The sequence below is a fragment of the Muscardinus avellanarius genome (genome assembly GCF_963383645.1).
Source record: "Muscardinus avellanarius genome assembly, chromosome: 1".
Taxonomy (NCBI): Eukaryota; Metazoa; Chordata; class Mammalia; order Rodentia; family Gliridae; genus Muscardinus; species Muscardinus avellanarius.
This window is the reverse complement of record NC_137786.1, coordinates 139,267,347-139,286,664: the sequence shown is the minus strand read 5'-3', so window position 1 is coordinate 139,286,664 and position 19,318 is coordinate 139,267,347. Positions and strand designations below refer to the sequence as shown.

Genomic DNA, 19,318 nt, shown 5'->3' with positions numbered 1-19,318 from the left:
TTAGTGAGGCCTTCTGCAATATAGAGAGATCTTGTTTCAAAATAAAGAATTAAAAAATAGGGCTGGGGAATGTATCTCAGAGGTAGAACGCCCCTGGATTCTACCCCCAGTATCGGGAAAAAAAAAAAAAAAAAAGATTGAAGAGTCTGAGATAAAAAGAAAGGCAATTAAGGAAGCCTGAATTACAAGTCTTAAAGTGGGAGAATCAGCCAGGGAAGGAAGTCCGGAGATTTCAGAGACCATAATGGAAAGTGCGAACAAAGGGTGAATAAAAGGATTGTTCAGCTTTGTGTCTACTTAAAATCTAGTCCAGTTCCTTCCCGAGTTAACTCTGTGCTAGGCTAGATTAACAAATCCCTCTTTACATAATCTTATATTACAAGAGAAGCATGTCGCTCTAAAAATAAAACTGCGGTTACACCAAGAAAGGATTTGAGGTCTTGTTCGCTGAGGGGAGGCATCGGTTTTAAACTGAAATTCGAGCGGGGTCACTTCCAAATGCATTCAGACGTTGTAGCAGCACACTCCTCAGGAGATCGAGTCTGGCCCCAGGTATGGGGTAAGGGGAGAATCTGGCTTGGCGGCTCCGGCTCCGGCTCCGGCTGCCCGCATGCACTCGAAGGCTCTCGGTGCGAACGGCTGGTCGCGCCGCCGGCCGAGGCGTTGGACGGCCCGCCCGGGGCCTGGCGATGAGAAAGCTGTCTCCGGACACCATCGCCCAGGCGCTGAGATCGCGCAGGGAGGAGCGGTGGGCCGCCCCGTTCCCTTGGTCACCGGCGGACAGCGACACATAATACGGGGCCATCTTCAAACACCGCCCGCAGTGTTTGTGTTAGGCCCGTGGGTGAAGGTGGGCCTTTCGCAGCGCCACAGATCAGTCCAGCCCTTCCCGGAGGCGGAATCTAACTTCTCCGGAAGACATACTTAACGCCGCAGCCGGCGGGAGCCACCGCTCCGTACGCGCTTGGCCCCGCGCGCATGCGCAGTGAGCCCGCGCACGCCGACGCAGCCGAGAGCGAGCGTGCGGACGTCGGCGGCGTGACGTCACGTAGCGTGAGGACGTGGGGTTTCCGAGACTGCGCAGTGGGTGCCTGGGCCACGACCCTGCGGCCTGGGTCGTGGGGAGGGGGCGGTGTTGAGATGGGGGCGGCGGCCGAGGAGGCCGACCGCACTCTCTTCGTGGGCAACCTTGAGACCAAAGTTACCGAGGAACTCCTTTTCGAGCTTTTCCACCAGGTGAGTCGTCGCCTGGGCCGGCCCCTCGCCGGGCGTCGCTGTGTTGGGACTCGAGCCGGCCCAGGCCTCGGGTGTGGACGGCGGGAGCCCGGCCCCGCGGGCGCCCAGGCGCTGGAGTTCGGGGGTCCGGGGGCGAGGTAGACCTGGGGGTGCGCAGGCCTCTCCCCGCCTCTCCTCTCCTCGTCTTCCCTCCAAGACTCGGACGTTATGTTTCAGTTCCTTTGTCGGTCTGTTTCCGCTTGACTTAGTTATGGAATGACAGGATCCTAAAAATGTTATTTGAATACTTGGAAGTAAAGCAGCATTGTGTTTCTCTATTGAAATGTTTGGAAAATTCTAAATAGCGTGTTCTTCGTAGTCCGGCCAACTAATAACTGGTGATGTCTGGTTAATGGGTACAAAAGTGAGTTTTTAGTCGGAGAGAATACTCCTCTCTGGTGCTTGATGAACGTTCAAGTCCATAGAATGGAAAATAATAGCTTTTGGTCGTAAATCCACTGATTGTGTTTATAGTTCCTTTTGGTCTCCTAAATAAGTGATTCTAGTTTTTAGTTCTAACTCGGATTTTTACTCAAATCAAAATGGAAATCCGGGTGTATTCCTTGTTTTTAGTTCCTGTTTAAACTGGAACAGGCACTTAAGCATGGTGGCTAGTAATCCTGGTACTTGGGCGGCAAAGACAGGAGGTTCGAAGGTTCAAGTCAGCCTCAGCAACCTAGCGAGACCGTTTTCAAATAAAAATAAAATTAGACTGAGGATATAGCCAGGAGATAGAATGCCCCGGGTTTCCATTTCCAGTACCAAAAAAAAAAAAAAGTTCCTGATTATATTTCAGTTGTTTCTAAACTACATAGTATCTTTTATTTGTAAAAGTTGAGTATTTTTCTGATATTGCTTTATATACATTGTAAACACATTTTTTGTTGTTGTTTGTAGGCTGGGCCAGTAATAAAGGTGAAAATTCCAAAAGATAAGGATGGTAAACCAAAGCAGTTTGCATTTGTGAATTTCAAGCATGAAGTATCTGTTCCTTATGCTATGAATCTACTTAATGGCATCAAACTTTTTGGAAGGCCCATCAAAATTCAATATAGATCAGGTAAGTAGTTAATCAGTGATATTATTACTTAGAGAAGGGTTGTTTTGCTGCTTTTTAAAAAAGTTATTAAAGAACCTCTGTTTTGGATGGAAATACTTTTCATACACTTTAATAGTAAACTTTATCCCTAGAAATGAGTAAAATTGACACATGAATTTTGAAAATTGTAGTTTTACAACTTGGGTTTAAAATATCATTTTGGGTTGTGAACGGGTATATACATTTTGTTGTTAGACTTGGGTTTGGATCCATTCTCTTAAAGGAACAAGGATTTTTTTCCTGGCTGCTTTGTGGTTTACTTTTACAAATTTCTACAATTTGAGACTTTACATTTTAACTCTTTATCTCTTGTGAGTGATTTGGAGTGCAGGAGACAAAATTTCAAGTAAAGTTTTCTATCAGCATTTTCACATTATTTTATTTTAGGAAGTAGTCATTCTTCGCAGGATGTCAGTTTGCCATACCCCCAGCATCATGTTGGAAATTCAAGTCCAACCCCCACATCTCCTAGCAGGTAATATTCCTTTCCTATTGTTAACCTATTTTCTCAGATAATCAGTTAGTAGCTTTCTTCATTATATTCTTCTCTCTTTACTCTTGTGCTGTATTACTTGTCAAGTTGTATTATTGTCCTATGTCTAAGTAGACTGTAGGCAGACATATATATTCCTTTTAAAATAGATACATATATAATTATATGTGCATTTATAAAGATATACCCACATCCACACACAGGTATACAGTTGAAACAACTTTCTCAGCACTTACCTTATTACTTGGAGTACACTCTAATTTTCACTTCCTTTGTCGGTGTCTGTTTCCTCTTGACTTAAGTTATGAAATGACAGGATTTTACAAATTTTTTTTAATATTTCAAAGAAAAGCAGCATTGTGTTTCTCTATTGAAATCTTTGAAAAATTCTAAATAGCTTGTTCCTCGTTTCATCTTTTAAAACTATACTAATTTTATAACCACTAATTGGTTTTTTCTTGGAATTTAAAATACTGATTAGTGAACAGATTACTGGACTAAGAATTCTTAGAATTGGAGTCTAGATCTGCCTTTACCAATTGAATAATCTTGAACTGTTTTCATTTCTCTGGTCCTATCCTTTATAGGGAAAAAATATTGAATTAAATGATCTCTAACATCCCTATAGCTACTGAAGGTTAGAAGTACATATTAATTTTATTTGTTTGGGAGAGGCTGCTGTTTTGTCAGGGTCAATGCTTTATTCTGTAAAGCTATTAATCAGACATGCTTCATTCAAGAAAAATTTAACAAGTATTGGCCATGTGTCATGTTTTTCATCAAGTCCTTTGCATGTGTCTGATCTCACTTATTCCTCACAATAGCCTTATGAGGTAAGAATTACTTATCTCTGCTTCATATGTGAAGAAAATGAGGATTAGAGATTATCTTGGCCACGTTTGAACTGCTCATAAACTGCTAGAATTCGAACCTAGGTACCATGATTGAGTGAAGGCTCATACTCTATATATTTTTGTAACTAATTATTACAGTTCTCTTGAGAAGTAGAACATGCTTTGAGAAAGTCTTAACAGCAGGAGATGACATAGATGAATAAGGAACTGAAAGGAATCAGTGTACCTAGATCATAATGAATGATAATGGAGAGCAGTTGGTGATAGTGGTGAAGTAGAAGCTAGATAGGGTCTTTTATTTATAGGCTGTAATCAAGATTGGGATTTTTTTTCTAAAAACAATAGGAAGGCATTATAGGAGCAAGTTTGTATTTTAAAGAGTCATTCACTTGTAATGGGAGAATGGATTACAAGGGGCAAGAGTGAAAACAGACCCATTAGGAATCTGTTGGCTGCAAAGTTTTGTTATTAGTAGCAATGTAACAGTGAAATTATTGGGGTTGGGTTGGTATTTTGGATTAAGGTGGTGCTAAGAGCTGGAGAGAATTGAATGGTTAAGAAGAGATAGTAGAAAATGGAATTGTAAATAAGCTATATACAGAAATAGCACTCTTGCTATTATGAGGAAAAATACATAATTAAGTTTTCATTAATGGCAAGACTATCATTTTTAGACTCATTTTAATATAGATTGTACCTTTTTTATTTTTGCTGTACTGGGATGGAACCCAAGGGCATTCTACCTCCAAGCTATGCCCCAGCCTTTTTTTTTTTTTTTCTTTATTTTGAATCAGGGTCTCAGTGAGTTGCAGAGGGCCTCCTTAAGTAGCGGAGGCTGTCCGTGAACTGTGATCCTTCTGTCTCAGCCTCCCAAATGCAAGGATTACAAGCATTTGTCACTGTACCTGGTTTGCTTAATATAAAGTGTACCTTTTGCCCTGTAGTGTAACAATATACAACCTGATATTTTAAAAAATGTTGATTTGTCATACAGTTTGTCAAATAAGTTATTTAATTCCAAAGACTTTTTTTTTTTTTTTTTTGAGATAGAGGAAGGCTTGAACCCAGGGGCATAATAACCTGGAGTATTATACCCCAGCCCTATTTTTATTTTTAAGTAATTTATTTGTGGTACCAGGGATTGAGCCCAGGGGGCATTTTACTTCTGGGCTACATGCCCAATAATACTTTATTTTTGTTTTGAAACAGGATCTCAAGAGATTGAAAAAGTCTTACTACTTGCTGAGGTTGTTCTCAACCCTGCAATCCTCCTGTCTCAGCCTCCTGAGTACTGGGATTACAAGCATGTACCACCACCCCCGGCTTATTTTTTATTTTGAAACAAGGTCTCAGTAAATTGCTCAGGCTGGCCTTGAAACTTCCATATTGCTGTCTCAGCCTCCCAAGTACCAGGATTATAGGAATATGCCACCAGGCATATTAATTTAAAATATTTTAAGCCGGGCGTGGTGGTGCACACTTGTAATCCCAGCATTTGGGAGGCTGAGACAAGAGAATTGTGATCCAAAGCCAGCCTCAGCTACCACTTAGTGAGGTCCTTTGCAACTTGGTGAAATGTGTTCCAGAACTTTAATTCCATTCTGCCCAAAATTTGTTTCTCTTTCATGTCTTAGTAAATATTACCGTCTGCTCAATTGCCGGAGCCAGATATCTGCATTTGATCCCTTCTTTATTGTTTCTCTTGTCCTTCATATCCAGTCAATCAAATCCTTTCCATTTTAGCTCTCATTCTGGGGCTTTGCGTTAGCTCAGGGATTGACAAGTATTTTGTTTTTATTTTTCTTATAACGGGCCAGATAATGAGTACTTTAGACTTTGCAAGCCATATGGTGTCTGTCTCTTAACATTGTAGCTCAAAGGTAGTCATAGATAAAACACAAAAAACATGGCTATGTTTAAATAAAACTATATGCAAAACTGAATTTGACCTATAGATTGTTTGCTCATGCCTGCTTTAGCCTTTCCCTCAGCTGGGAATGTTTTGCCTCCAGGAGATCTTGTTATTCAGCTCTCACTTTCATACAGCAAGGCTCGTCCTACCAAGCCAACCTAAAATAGGACCTTCCTACCTTTCTCACGTCCACTGGTCCTTTAGTCAATACATTATATCACCTGTAGCCATGTGAAAATACCCTTCTGTCTGTATTCTTTTTCTAACTTTATGAGAATAAATACCTTGTCTTGTTTTATTCATTTTTTTTTGAGAACTATATTTTGTTAATGGTTGGTATTCAGCAGTATTTGTTGAATGAATGATTATATGTTTGATTTTTTTACTCTTAGCAGGTATGAAAGGACTGTGGACAGCATGACTCCATCGGCACAGACAATTCAGAGATCATTTTCTTCTCCAGAAAATTACCAGAGACAAGCAGTGGTAGGCTAATTTTTAAAAACTTGATGTGCTAAAAACAAAAGTCAGATCTTAATTTTGTTCAGTTGGAGATTTTATTCCTTTTTTTTTTTTTTAATGCGGTATTGGGAATGGAACTCAGGGACATTATACCTCCGATCTACACCCCAGCCCTATTTTTTTTTTTTTAATTTTTTTAATTTTGAAACAGGGTCTCACTGAGTTGCAAAGGAGCTCACTAAGTAGCAGCTGAGGCTGTCCCTCAACTGCAATCCTTCCGTCTCAGCCTCCTGAATACTGAGATTACAAGCATGCACCACCGCACCCAGCTGAGTTTTTATTCCTTTAAGGAATAAATTAAATTTTTAAATTCTTATTTTGATTTCTTCTCAGATTATTAGATTAGCATCTTTGCGGAATGAATTATTTAGTTTCACTATGCTAACAGATACAGTTGCCTGAAGAGAGATAAAAATAAGGCCTTTTGTATTTTGTGTATGTGTGTGTGTACACTGGGGGTTGAACTTAGGCATTCTATCTCTGAGTTATATCCCCCACCCCCATCTTTATTTTTATTTACTTATTTTTGAAACAGGGCCTAAGTTGCTGAGGCTGGCCAAGAACTTTGGATCCTCCTGTCTCAGCCTCCTAAGTACAGGGATTACAGGTGTGCGCCACTGTGCTTGGCTTGGCTTGTATCTCTCTCTCTCTCTCTCTCTCTCTCTCTCTCTCTCTCTCTCTCTCTCTCTCTCTCTCTCTCTGTGTGTGTGTGTGTGTGTGTGTGTGTGTGTGTATGTGTGTGTGCCACCACACCTGGCTTGTATTTCTCTTTTCAACCATTATTAGTATATGTGTATTCACTGTTGGAGAGTCAGTTTGAAGCTCTTGCTACCAATCCTGAATAAATTTTTATCATAAACTCTCTTTAATATCTTAATATACTTGAATCTTCTAGGTAAGCTGCTTTGTTCTTTTTTGAAATAATATCAATGTGAGCTTAAGGCTTGAAATCAGTTAACTATATTTTACTGTTTCATCTTTTTTTGCCATTTATTTGATTGTATCTTCATTTTGTTTGCCATAATTTTTAAATTTATTTCTTCTTTTTATTTTTTGGGGGACTGGTTACTAGGGATTGAACCCAGGGGCATTCTGCCCCTGAGCTACATTCCCAGCCCTTTTTATTTTTTATTTTTTTATTTTGAAACAGGGTCTTGCTAAGTTGCTGAAGCTGGCCTTTAACCTGTAATCCTGTCTCAGTCTGCCAAGTATTGGGGTTATGTATGTGCACCACCATGCCCAGTCTTTTCTGTTTTCTTTGTCCAAAGGGTGATTTTTGGCTTCTGGTCTCTAGGCTTTTGTGTTTTATAGGTCTGCAGAATATTATGTGTCCACAGGCAGAATTTGGGAACCAAGGGGTTAGTCAGTTACCACATTGCTGTTTTCCCCTCCCTAGTCAATTTTACACAACATTTCTAAATGTGAATATTAAAACAGTTTTGCTTATGTTACCACAGATTTACTTTCCATTGTTTTCAAGATAAAGTCAGTTTCTCTTAATTATTAGGTATTCTCATCTTCTGACTCCAGTAAAACCTTTTATCCTTACCTTTACTGTTAACTGCTTCTAACATCTGTAAACTATGTCAGCCCGAATTACTTGCTATTCTTTGAACCCATTCTTTGTTCCTTATTATTTTTTTTATGTGTGTGAAGTTAGGGATTGAACCCAGCATTCTAAAAAGGCATTCTGCCTTCAAGCTAAACCCCCAGCCCTATTTCTTTTATTTTTTATTTGGAAATAGGGTCTCAATAAGTTTCAGAGGGCCTCACTAAGTAGCTAAGGCTGGGCATGAACCTGCAGTGATGCCTCCGTCTCAGCCTCCCAGGTACTGGGATTGTAAGACTGCGTCATCATGTTGGGTTCTCCCTATTACTTTTGTTTTTACAAATTTTCTAGGCGTACCTCCCCCTTAAAAATATTTTTTAGACACCGGGCGTGGTGGTGCACACTTGTAATCCCTGCGCTTGGGAGGCGGAGACAGGAGGATCGCACAGGTACGAAGCCAGCCGCGCTGGCTTAAGAGACCCTGTTTCCAAATAAAAATATGAAAATAGGTCTGGGAGTGTAGCCTGGAGGGAGAAGGGCTTCCAGGAACCCCAGTACCACAAAAAAAAAGAAAAAATATATATATTTTTTAATTATTCCATTCATTCTTTTCATTCCTTTTTGTGTGTATGTGGTGCTGGGGACTGAACCGATGGGCTTCTACTTTTCAGAAGCACCCCTCCCCCAGCCTATTTTCCTCCCTCCTTTCTTTCTTTCTTTCTTTCTTTCTTTCTTTCTTTCTTTCTTTCTTTCTTTCTGAACAGGGTCTCAGTTGCTGAGGACCTTGCTAAGTTGATGTTGCTGGCCATGAACTTGTGCTTTCAGTTTTTTAATATGTTCATTATGTAGTGATTTACATTATCATTTTGTATGACATTTTCAGTTAATATTTTCTTCTTTTCTTTCCTCAGATGAATAATGTTTTGAGACAGATGTCATATGGTGGGAAATTTGGTTCTCCACATGTGGATCAGTCAGGATTTTCACCATCCACCCAGTCACATACTTTTAACCATCCTTCAAGCTCCCAGTGGCGCCAAGATACACCTTCGTCACAGCGTAAAGTCAGACAGAATTCTCATCCTTACGTATCAGATAGACATTATAGCCGTGAACACCGTTACAGTGATCATGGTTCTGACCATCATTACAGAGGAAGCAGAGATGATTTCTTCTATGAAGATAGTAATTATGATGGTTGGAGCCATGACTATGATAACAGAAGAGACAGCAGTAGAGATGGAAAATGGCGCTTATCTCGACACTAACAGTTGTTAAAGGACATTGTTTTATAGAGTCATTTTAGGCCTTTTTGACTAAGTTGATCTGGAAATATTTTGAAAAACTATACAGAGCAGCTTTACAAGTTGCCACATTTCTTTATACATTTTTAAAAATCTGTAGCTACAGTTTAGTACAGAAGAGAGAAGAATTGTGGTTTCAGTTTTTACATTAATAACCTTTTGCCTCAAGGTCTTATGAGGAGGGAAAGGTTTTATGCAAAAGAAAATGCCACAATTTCTAGTCATTTTAGACACCTTAAGAAGTGTGAATTGTACAGAATGGTTATATTATAAAGCAGATATTTTAATTTTCTGTTACCCTTTGTATTGCAAGAAATTTGTTAGTGAATGAAATTTTGTTGTGTATGATAAAAAAAATCCAAGTTGATAGCCTAATATGGCTATCTGTATTTTGTTAATAAATCAGTGATATGTTGTATTAACATTCTATTTGAGGAAGCTTATTGGTTAAGTTTGGGGATAAATCATAGTGCTTAACTTCGAGACGTTAAGTATAAATTCTGTGACATTCCCTTTTGAGTTTTACCCTGCTTGAACATACATGTACACATACTATTCTAAAATTTTATAATTTGTTCATTAAATCATGTTTGATGTCTGACTGGTCTCAGGAAGTTAAATATCTCTTTACGAATATTTTTACATTAAAAATGACAGTATTGTGTAAATCTTTTTTAGGAACAAAAATATCATTGGATAGGTTGGATAAAATGGTAAAGTGTTTACTGGAAGTATTCTTTTTTGGAAAAGATTTTATGAAGATTTTAAGTGCTGCATCTATCACTCATTTTAGAAATTTTAAACTTTTCAGAGTGTCCAGGATATGTAGATGAGGACACATTTTATTATGGAGATTGTACAGGTTCTTTTAATTAGGGCTGAACCCAGGGGCATTCTACCTCCAAGCCGTACCCCCAGCCCTTTTTTAGTTTGAAATAGGATCTTGCTAGGTTGCATTTCTCTTGAACCTGTAATCCTGCTGTTTCAGTCTCCCAAGTACTGGAATTGCAGGTGTGTGGTACCATGCCTAGCTGTGCTTTTGTTTGAACATTAGAAAAAAATTTAATGTTAGCATATTCTGATTTAAATTTTCTAAAATCCTGTTTAACAAAAATTTTATGTATCAAGATGCTAGTTCCCTTTTGTTTCAGAATTGTTTATAAAATGCATTCTTGAAAATTTGGATCCTTTTTAATACTAACGACAACATTTGTACTATGTTGCTTTTTAACATTAAAAATGTAAAAAGGAAGGATGTGTCCTCTTTTGGCATTACTAACTTCTGAGACATACAGTAGTTGGCAGCATACTTTTATTCAGTGATTTCTTGGTATTAAAATCATTAGTTTATAAGAACATCCTGAAATTTATTTCTTGTAGATAGCCAACCTGATATTTTAGAATTGTTTTGAATAACTTCTGGTTGATAGTTTGGAGTAACAAACTAGTTACTGTCCCTGTTCTCTAGGAGTTTATATGTACTCTGATTTTCAGTTTCTAAATGTGTTCAGTTCTGAACATAGATAAATGTGGCTGTGTAACTACTTGGCATAAAGTTAAGATAAAAATATTTGTTGGCTTAAGCACTTTAATAGGATAACATTAATACTACTTTATTGCACTGTATGGTTCATATCTTTTCCTATGGGTTCACATGTGATTTGACTCAGTTATCTTGTTTTTTCCTTTTAATGACCTTTCTGGTGAACCTTTATGAGGTTCCAGTTGCATTTTTTTTTCTTTTCATTTCAACTCAGCCCATTGAAAATAACCAAACTAAATGCATGTACTGTGTAAAGGAATAGAACAAGTTAGCCTCAATTGAATATAGAGCCAAAGGAGTAGCTGTAGCTGGGTGTGGTGGTACATGCTTTATAATCCCAGTAGTTGGGAGGCTGAGACAGGAGGATAGTAGGTTCAAAGCCAGCGTGGCAATTCTGAGGCACTCAGCAACCTAGTGAGACAATGTTTCTACATAAGAAAATCAAACTAGGGGTTAGCTTGGAGGTAGAAGGCCTCTGGGTTTAATCCCCCAATAACCAAAAAAAAAAAAAAATTTCTGGGAGTGCTTCATGGGATACTACCCTTAGAAGGAATACTGCAGGATAAAGGTTCTGTAAGCAAATGTTTGGGAAACATTGTGTTATAAATATTGTGTGGCTTTATCTTAGAAAGTCATAAGTAAGCCAGGTGGGCATAGGGCTGGAAGTGTAGCTTGGAGGCAGAACGCCCCTGGGCCAATTCCCCAGCATCAAAAAATAAAGTCAAGCTGGGTGTGGTGGCCCACACTTGTAATCCCAGCATTTGGGAGGCTGAGACAGGAGGATCTCGGGTTGTGGACAGCCTCAGCTATTACTTAGGCCCTTTGCAACTCAGCGAGACCCTATTTCAAAATAAAGAATAAAAAATAGGGCTGGGGGAGGTAGAAGGCCCCTGGGTTCTATCCCCAGTACCATAAAAAAGTCATAAGCATAGCACCACAAAGTTCCTGACAAGTTCTATAGTAAAGAAATCTCTGTACTTTACTCAAGATTTTCCAAACTTACTTGGCTTTGCCACCCTTTTATACATGCCAATTAAAACACTCCAAAAGTCCTTGACCCTACCTACTACTATGCCCCATCTATTCAAGCACTTTTTTTGGGGGGGGGCAGTACTGGGGATAGAACCCAGGGGCATTCTACCTTGAACTCCACTACCAGCCTTATTTTTTTTAATTTATTTTGAAGCAGGGTCTCACTGAGTTGCAAAGGGCCTCACTAAGTAGCTGAGGCTGGCTGTGAACCACAATCTTCCTATCTTAGCCTCCCAAATGCTGGGATTTCAAGAGTGCGCCACCATGCCTGGCTCATTCAAGCACATTTTTATACCATTTTCTAGTTTTGTTGCGTATGCCCACAGTTCCTGTACTCACTACCACCATCCTAGAATGGCCAGTAATCAAAAGCACCCTAATGTTTTTCTGCTTTTGGTCTTTCTCAAATTTATTTCACATACTGCAAGAGAAGATGTAAATCTGATAATCACTCACCTGAATTACAGCTTCAGTGGCTTGTCTGTAAAAATACAATTTTTTTTTTTGTTGTTGTTGGGCTGGGGATTGAACCCAGGAGCATTCTGCCCTTTTTATTTTTTGTTCTGAAACAGGGTCTTACTTGGCTGCTTAGTTTCACTACATTGCTGAATATTATGTCCTCAAAGCCTGCAGTGCTCCTGTGTCAGCCTCCCTAATTACTGGGATTGTGAGAGTGAGCCACCATACTTGGCTAAAAGCACAAAATTCACTTTTTGACATCTGCCTACTTTATTCTACTCAAATGACTTGACCCCACTACATACCTAAGAGAACTGTCCTTTACTGCTTAGCTAAACATGAATTTCTTTAAAAGCCCTTCTAGAGCTCCCAAACTCAAGTTTGAATGTTAATTTATGTATTCCCATAGTACCCTATATTTCCTTATCATAGACTTTTGACTTTATAAGTGAAATTATAAGACAGTTCCATGAAGGCAGTGGCCTTTTTTTTTCTTTTTCTTTTTTCTTTCTTTTTTTTTTTTTTTTTTTTTTTTTTGTGGTACTATAGATTGAACCCAGGGCATTTTATCTTTGGCTATGCTCCTAGTCCTTTTTATTTTGAAACATGTCCTCCTTAATTTGCTGAGGCTGGCCTGTGATCCTCTCATCTCAGCCTCTCAAGTACTAGGATTACAGTAGTGTGCCAATCAATGTGCCTGGCTAACTATTTTACTCACTACTGAATTCCCAATAACCAAGCCTTCGCATATATAAAATATTGGTAAGTTTTTGATTGATGAAAGAAACATTTGTCAATAAATGGAGCTGAGGCTGTCCTTGAACCACAATCCTCCTGTCTCAGCCTCCAAATGCTGGGATTACAAGCATATGCCACAATGCCCGACTTAAGACAGCATTTTTTATTGTTTTTACTAAAAAGAGCCTCTTAAGGAAGAAAGTTAGCAGGCAAAAAAATTATGGAAAAATTAACTTGAGAAGCACTGGTTAAAATAAAGTTATATGGCCGGGCATGGTGGCGCATGCTTGTAATCCCCACGCTTGGGAGGTGGAGACAGGAGGATCGCGCAGGTTCAATGCCAGCCGTGCTGGCTTAAGAGACCCTGTTTCCAGATTTTTTAAAAAAGTATAAAAGGTCTGGGAGTGTATCCCGGAGGTAGAAGGGTTTCCAGGAACCCCAGTACCACCAAAAATTTTTTTTCCATATTCTAAAATTTTGCTCATTTGTGCTTCCCTTGTTTTATGTAGGAAGAAATCTGCTGTCATGTATCTGATGTTTCGTTTTTCTCTGGATATTTTTGAGCAATTGATTATGATGTGATTTGATGTAGTTTTGTTCATATTTTCTGTGCTTTGAGTTCATTGAGCTGTATGGATCTGTAGATTTATAGTTCTCATCAATTTGAACAAAAATGTTGAACCATTATATGAATATTTTTCTATTCATTTTTCTCGCCTTTGAGAACTTCAGTTGCACTTATCTGAGGTTGCCTAGTTTTGGCCTATAGCTCGTCATTGTGTAGTTTTTATCTTTTAAATCATTTTTTCTGTTTTATGTTTCATTTTGAATAGTTTATATTGTTATATCTTCAACTAAATGAATTCTTTTGTGTGTGTGTGTGACACGGGATTGAACCCATGTGCCTTCTACCTCCAAACTATACCCCCAACTTTATTTTATTTTTATTTTAAAAGAGAGTCTTGTTATATTGATGAGTCTCACTACTTCCTGAGGCTGTTCTTGAACCTGCGGTCCTCCTGCCTCAGCCTCCCAACTACTGGAATTATATATAGGCATGTGCCACCACCTCTGGCTAAATGAATCCATTTTTATTTACAGTGTCTGAAAATTTTAATATCATCTTAGACAACATAGTTTTCCTCTCTTTATGTCTGATTTCAATCTTTGCTGTCTCTAGTTTTGTTTTTTGGATGTAGTGAATACAGTTTATAGTAATTTTTAATGTTGTTGTCTCCTTGTCAGTTCTTGGTTAGTTTTTATTGGTTCCCGGTTTCCTTGTTTTGAATGTATTTTTGTTTCTTTGTATCCCTTGTAATTTTGATTATATACATGTTTTTGTAAGTTTTATTTTATTGCATCATTAATATTTTTGTGTTCCTGGCTGGGCATGGTGGCTCACACATGTAATCCCAGCGTTCTGGAGGTAGAGACTGGAGGATCGTTGTTTGTGGACAACCTCAGCTACTTAGCGAAGCCCTTCGCAACTCAGTGTGACCCTGTTTCAAAAATAAAAAGACTAAAAAATAGGGCTGAGGGTGTAGCTCGGAGGTACAATGCCCCTGGGTTCCTTAAAAAAAAAAAAAAGAATAAAACATAGGGCTATGGATGTAGCAAGAAGGTAGAATGCCCCTGGGTTCCAGTACCGGGGAGTGGGGGAATATATATATATATATATATATATATATATATATATATATATATATATATATATACACACACACACACACACACACATATACATACATACATATACATATATATATGTATATATATGTGTGTATATATATAGTGTTTCTATAAATATTCTTGAACTTTGAACTTTGTTCTGGGACACACAAAGTTATTTGTATCACTTCAGGATTCGCCTTTAATATTTGTTCTGTAGGACTCAAGAAGTATTTAGTAAGGGTTAATTTATCCCCCTACTGAATTGCAACTCTTAGAAATACTCTAATAGGCGCTCTGTGACTTGAGAAATTTCCTACTTTGCACTCTGCCTAGGGATCACTGTATTTTGTTTCTCATGTCTGTAGTCTTGTTTTATATATTTTGCTTTTGTAATAGTTGTTTCAGGAAAAAGAGTAACTAACCCCTGTACTTCCTCTGTGTCAGAAATGGAAGTTAATGTTTTTTTTTTTTTTTTTTTTTTTTTCGGTACTGAGAATGGAATCCAGGGGCATTCTACCTCTGAACTACATCCCAAGCCCTATTTTTTTTTTTATTATTTTATTTTGAAACAGGGTCTCACTAAGTTGCAGAAGGCTGAGTAGCTGAGGCTGTCTGCAAACCACAATCCTTCTGTCAGCCTCTCCAGTACTGGGATTACAAGTATGTGCCACCATGCCCAGCCAATCTTTTGCATTTTGATATATGTGGACTCACTAATTCTTTATCTCAAAAGGTCTGCTTGCTTGCTTGCTTGTTTGTTTGTTTGTTTGACAGTACTGGAGATTGAGCCCAGGGGCATTCTACTTCTGAGTTATATCCCCAGTCTTATTTTTCCTTCCTTTCCTCCCTCTACCTACCTACCTACCTACCTACCTACCTTCCTTCCTTCCTTCCTTCCTTCCTTCCTTCCTTCCTTCCTTCCTTCCTTCCCCCTTTCCTTTCCTTTTCTTTTCTTTCCCCTTCTTTCATGGTACTGGGGATTGAACCCAGAGGTATTCTACCTCTGAGCTATACCCCCAGCCCTATTTTTTTATTCTTTATTTTGAAGCAGGATCTCACTAAGTTGCAGAGGGCCTCACTAAGAAGCTGAGGCTGGCTGCAAACCTGCGTAAAGATCACATATTTTGTTAGAGTAATGGAAAGCTAACACATTCATAAGTTATTTTTTTCTCCAATCTTATAGTGCATGTGTGTGTGTGTGTGTGTGGGGGTACTGGAGATTGTACCCAGCAGCAGTCTACCTCTGAGCTACATCCCCAGCCCTATTTTATGTTTTTTAAAATTTTGAAACAGGGTCTCACGAAGTTGCAAAGGTCCCCACTATGTTGCTGAGGTTGACCTCAAACCTGCAATCCTCCTGTCTCAGCCTCTCAAGCACTGGGATTACAAGCATACAACACCATGCCCGGCAGTGATTTTTTATTGTATAGCCCTGTGAACAGAGAATATGAGCTGTGTGATAAAATCTTATAAAGCTTTTATTGTCTCTTAACTTTGAGAGAGATTAGTGTATTTTGCCATTTTCTGTATCACTGTTTTTGCTTTATGTATCTTCAAGCTATGCTAGATGCAAAAATTATAACATTTCCTTATCATGTATTATAAATTGTGCATACTTAGGCGCACATATACTAAAATTAGAATGATAGCTGGGCGTGGTGACACAGGCTTTTAATCCCAGGGCTTGGGATGCAGAGACAGGAGGATCCCACAGGTTTGAAGCCAGCCGTGCTGGCTTAAGAGACCCTGCTTCCAAATAAAAATATAATATAGGTCTGGGAGTGTAGCCCGAAGGTAGAAGGGTTTTCGGGAACCCCAGTACAACCAAAATATTTTAAAAATAAAATAAAATTAGAATAATATAGAGAATATTAGCATATACTATAATTTTTATGAATACAAAATATCCTTGATGTGTTTTCATTCTTTTAAACTTTTGTATGTTTGTGGTGCTGAGGATTAAACCGAGGGACATTCTACCTCTGAGCTATATCCGCAGGCCATGAAACAAGGTCTAAGTTGCCCAGGCTGGCCTCTATCCTCCTGTCTCAGCCTCCCAAGTACTGGAATTACAGGTGTAGACCATCACAGACCAGCTTTTTTCTTTTAACTTTTAATTCTATTTTATTTTATATTACTGTTTACTATTATCAGTGTCTTTATTTTCATTGATATTTACCTGGTATGTCTTTCCATTGGTTATTTATTTATATTTTTTGGATTGGGGATTGAAGCCTGGAGCATTTTACTTCCAAGATACTGTGATAAAGTGAACCTAGGCTTTAGTTTCAGTCACGCCATATGTTACCCTAGGTGACCCCAAGGCACTAATAATCATCAGCCTGAGAAAAGGGTCACTAGGTACCTTGCTAGTCAAGCATAACTGCCTGTTTGGCTTCTGTAACTCCTGCTTAGCTTGCATCTGTAGAGCAACAAAGGCTTATAGGAACTCTCTATCCTTAAAACAATCAGAAGGTGGACAATAGAAGGGCCAGACATGGGTTGTTGAGCTCCTGCACAATGCTGTTCCTGGCTTCTGTACTTTCTGCTTGACTTGCATACCCGCTTGGGGGCGGGGAACTGTTGATTGTTCATTCTGGGGGAACCTAAACTCCTCACTCCTGAGCTTGTGATTTTGATGTATAAAAAGAGCCCTGAGAAATAGCTCAGGGCTGCACTCAGGACTAAATACCCTGCAGTGTAGTCACTGGCCAGTTAATAAAGACTTTCTATTCAGCTTAACTAAGTCAGAGTGGTCTTCTCTGGTGGTCGCCCTAGAACATTTGGAGGCCCCGGTGAGATCTCTAGAGACTTTGACCTCAGACTTCAGGGCACCCTGGTCCCAGAGGCCAGGGCCAAGAGGGCTAGATACTGGACTCCTAGAAGAGGTGCCACCTGAGATGTTGCAGGGCCTCTGGAGACCCGGTCGAATGGCAGGGGACCCACCTAAAATTAACATTTAAAAGAAAGTCTGTGTCCGAAATCCTCTGGAGGTAAGTAAATCTGGAAATGGGCACCCATCAGGATGAATACTTCAGGGAGGGAAGGCTGGACCCAGCCACTGACCTGGTGTGAGACATCACCAGTCCTCTATAACCTCTATTAAGAGGTTTGGTCTGCTAGAGGACCAAGAAGGCAGAGTCTGATGAAGTAAGACTTTGCTGATACAGTCCTCCTAGAACAACGGGTTGGATAAATCAGCCACCCGAGATTGAACATTAACAGGTATGTGATACCCTTAGATGTCTGGAGCTACATGCACACTTCACTGACTGTTTCAGCATGTGCCTGTGCCTACCCTACGCCAGCAGGCGCGGGTAACCTGTTGAACCCCATTCATGATGGGGATCGGGGATTGCAATATTCCCCATGAATGAGGAATTCCCAGTATGTGCAGGTCATAGGCTTGTGTCAAAAAACAAACACACAGATATTTGGTCTGGGTGTAAGAGCGATAAACTGCCTGTGTGCTGGCCAGTGTCCTTGTCTGTTGTCTGTCTTGTTACTAACGTTAACTCTTCTGTCTAGGTTAAGTAAATTTCTAATTGGCAAAAATATGGGGTCAGGAAACAATTGTCCCAAGACCCTCCTAAAATGCATAGTAAAACATTTGGAAGATGGTTTCTAGGCTGAAGTGATTATGGAATTCTCTTCTTAACCGGGAAACTCCAGACGTTCTATAAAATTGATTGGCTTTCGTTTGATGTGGTGGGATGGGTGCGGGAACTCTGGACCTGGAAACTGTGAGAGCCATTAGGAATATGGTCACAGCACATCCTTGGCACCCAGACCAGGTCCCCTACATTGATCATTGGTTATTGCTCCTCCAATAGCCACCCTCATGGCTTAAGGCTTGGGCCCTTTCCCTCAAGAACCCAGGGAGTCTTTCTAATGACGTCAGTATCAACTGGAAACCAAAAAATCCACTGGTTTTTCTGCCTCTGCTGGAAGACCTTGATGGCCTTCCAGGTCATTTCCCTAATGAGACTGCAGTTGGGGGATCCCTAGCTGAAGACTTCATGTCCTTGACCACAAGTCTCCTATCTTTACCGCATACCCGAGGTGGCTCCATGTAGGAGGAGGCATAGCAAGCCCTTGGCCTGTCCTCCCTCTTTAGGAAGCCCCCCCTGCAAGAGCTGAACTGTGGACCAACAGGGAGAGGCATCACCCTTATATGATTATGTTCTGTTTTCATCAGTAATCTGTAAAGCCCCAAATCCTCCTTTCTCTGAAAAACTACAGGGACTCATTAGTCTCTTGGACACTGTTTTCTATGCCCATCAGCCTTCCTGGAATGATTGCCAACAACTCCTGGCCACTGTCTTCATGGCAGAGGAGTGGGATAAAATTAAACTGGAAAGAAAAAAAAAAAGCCCTAGGATTGGGAACTGTCTCTCTGCCAAACATTGAGGTTTGGGTTAAATGTGTGTTTGTGTTTTCATTCCAGAGGCCTGACTGGGACCCCGACTCAGACAAAGGTAAGGAGAATTTGGACTATCCCCAGTTATTGGGAGGCATAAGGATGTGAGTCGGGAGATGCACAAACCTTTCTAAGGTCAATGAGGTCATATAAAATTCCCAGGAGTCTCCCACTGGGGTCCTAGAGTGCCTCTGGGAGACTTATTGTGTTTTCACTCTGATAGACCCAGATACTCCTGAAAACCAGTGAGCTATTAATATTGCCTTTGTAACTCAGTTGGCTCCGGACATTAAGAAAGAAGTAATAAAAGTTAGAAGGGATTGAGGCTATAAACAGGCCCCAGTTAGAGATAGCCAAAAAAGTATTAAATAATAGGAATTCAACAGAGAAAGAGATTGGTTAGGCTAGTGGCAGCTGCCATCAGAAAGACTGGAAAAATAAAAACCA

The 19,318-nt window shown here is 39.7% G+C and overlaps 2 protein-coding genes across 5 annotated transcripts; one reads left to right on the top strand and one right to left on the bottom strand.

The window, feature by feature from the left end:
* Positions 1-466: 466 nt before the first annotated feature.
* Positions 467-805, bottom strand: LOC308279739 (uncharacterized protein C11orf71 homolog; the record flags this gene model as incomplete). The annotated part of the gene is made up of 1 exon (XM_080719888.1): positions 467-805. One exon carries the CDS (start codon positions 803-805, stop codon positions 467-469), a length of 339 nt encoding a protein of 112 aa, XP_080576014.1.
* A 335-nt stretch (positions 806-1,140) lies between these two features.
* On the top strand, positions 1,141-8,972 carry RBM7 (RNA binding motif protein 7; the record flags this gene model as incomplete). 4 transcript variants are annotated; one of them, XM_080719724.1, is made up of 5 exons in its annotated part: positions 1,141-1,236; positions 2,173-2,335; positions 2,762-2,849; positions 6,038-6,119; positions 8,616-8,972. In XM_080719724.1, the coding sequence occupies 5 exons, from the start codon at positions 1,141-1,143 to the stop codon at positions 8,970-8,972; spliced, it is 786 nt and encodes a 261-aa protein (XP_080575850.1). The 4 variants fall into 4 exon arrangements, with proteins under 4 accessions (XP_080575850.1, XP_080575849.1, XP_080575848.1 ...); XM_080719723.1 differs by having other exon boundaries at positions 6,029-6,119; XM_080719722.1 differs by having other exon boundaries at positions 6,026-6,119.
* Between the last annotated feature and the right edge of the window lie 10,346 nt (positions 8,973-19,318).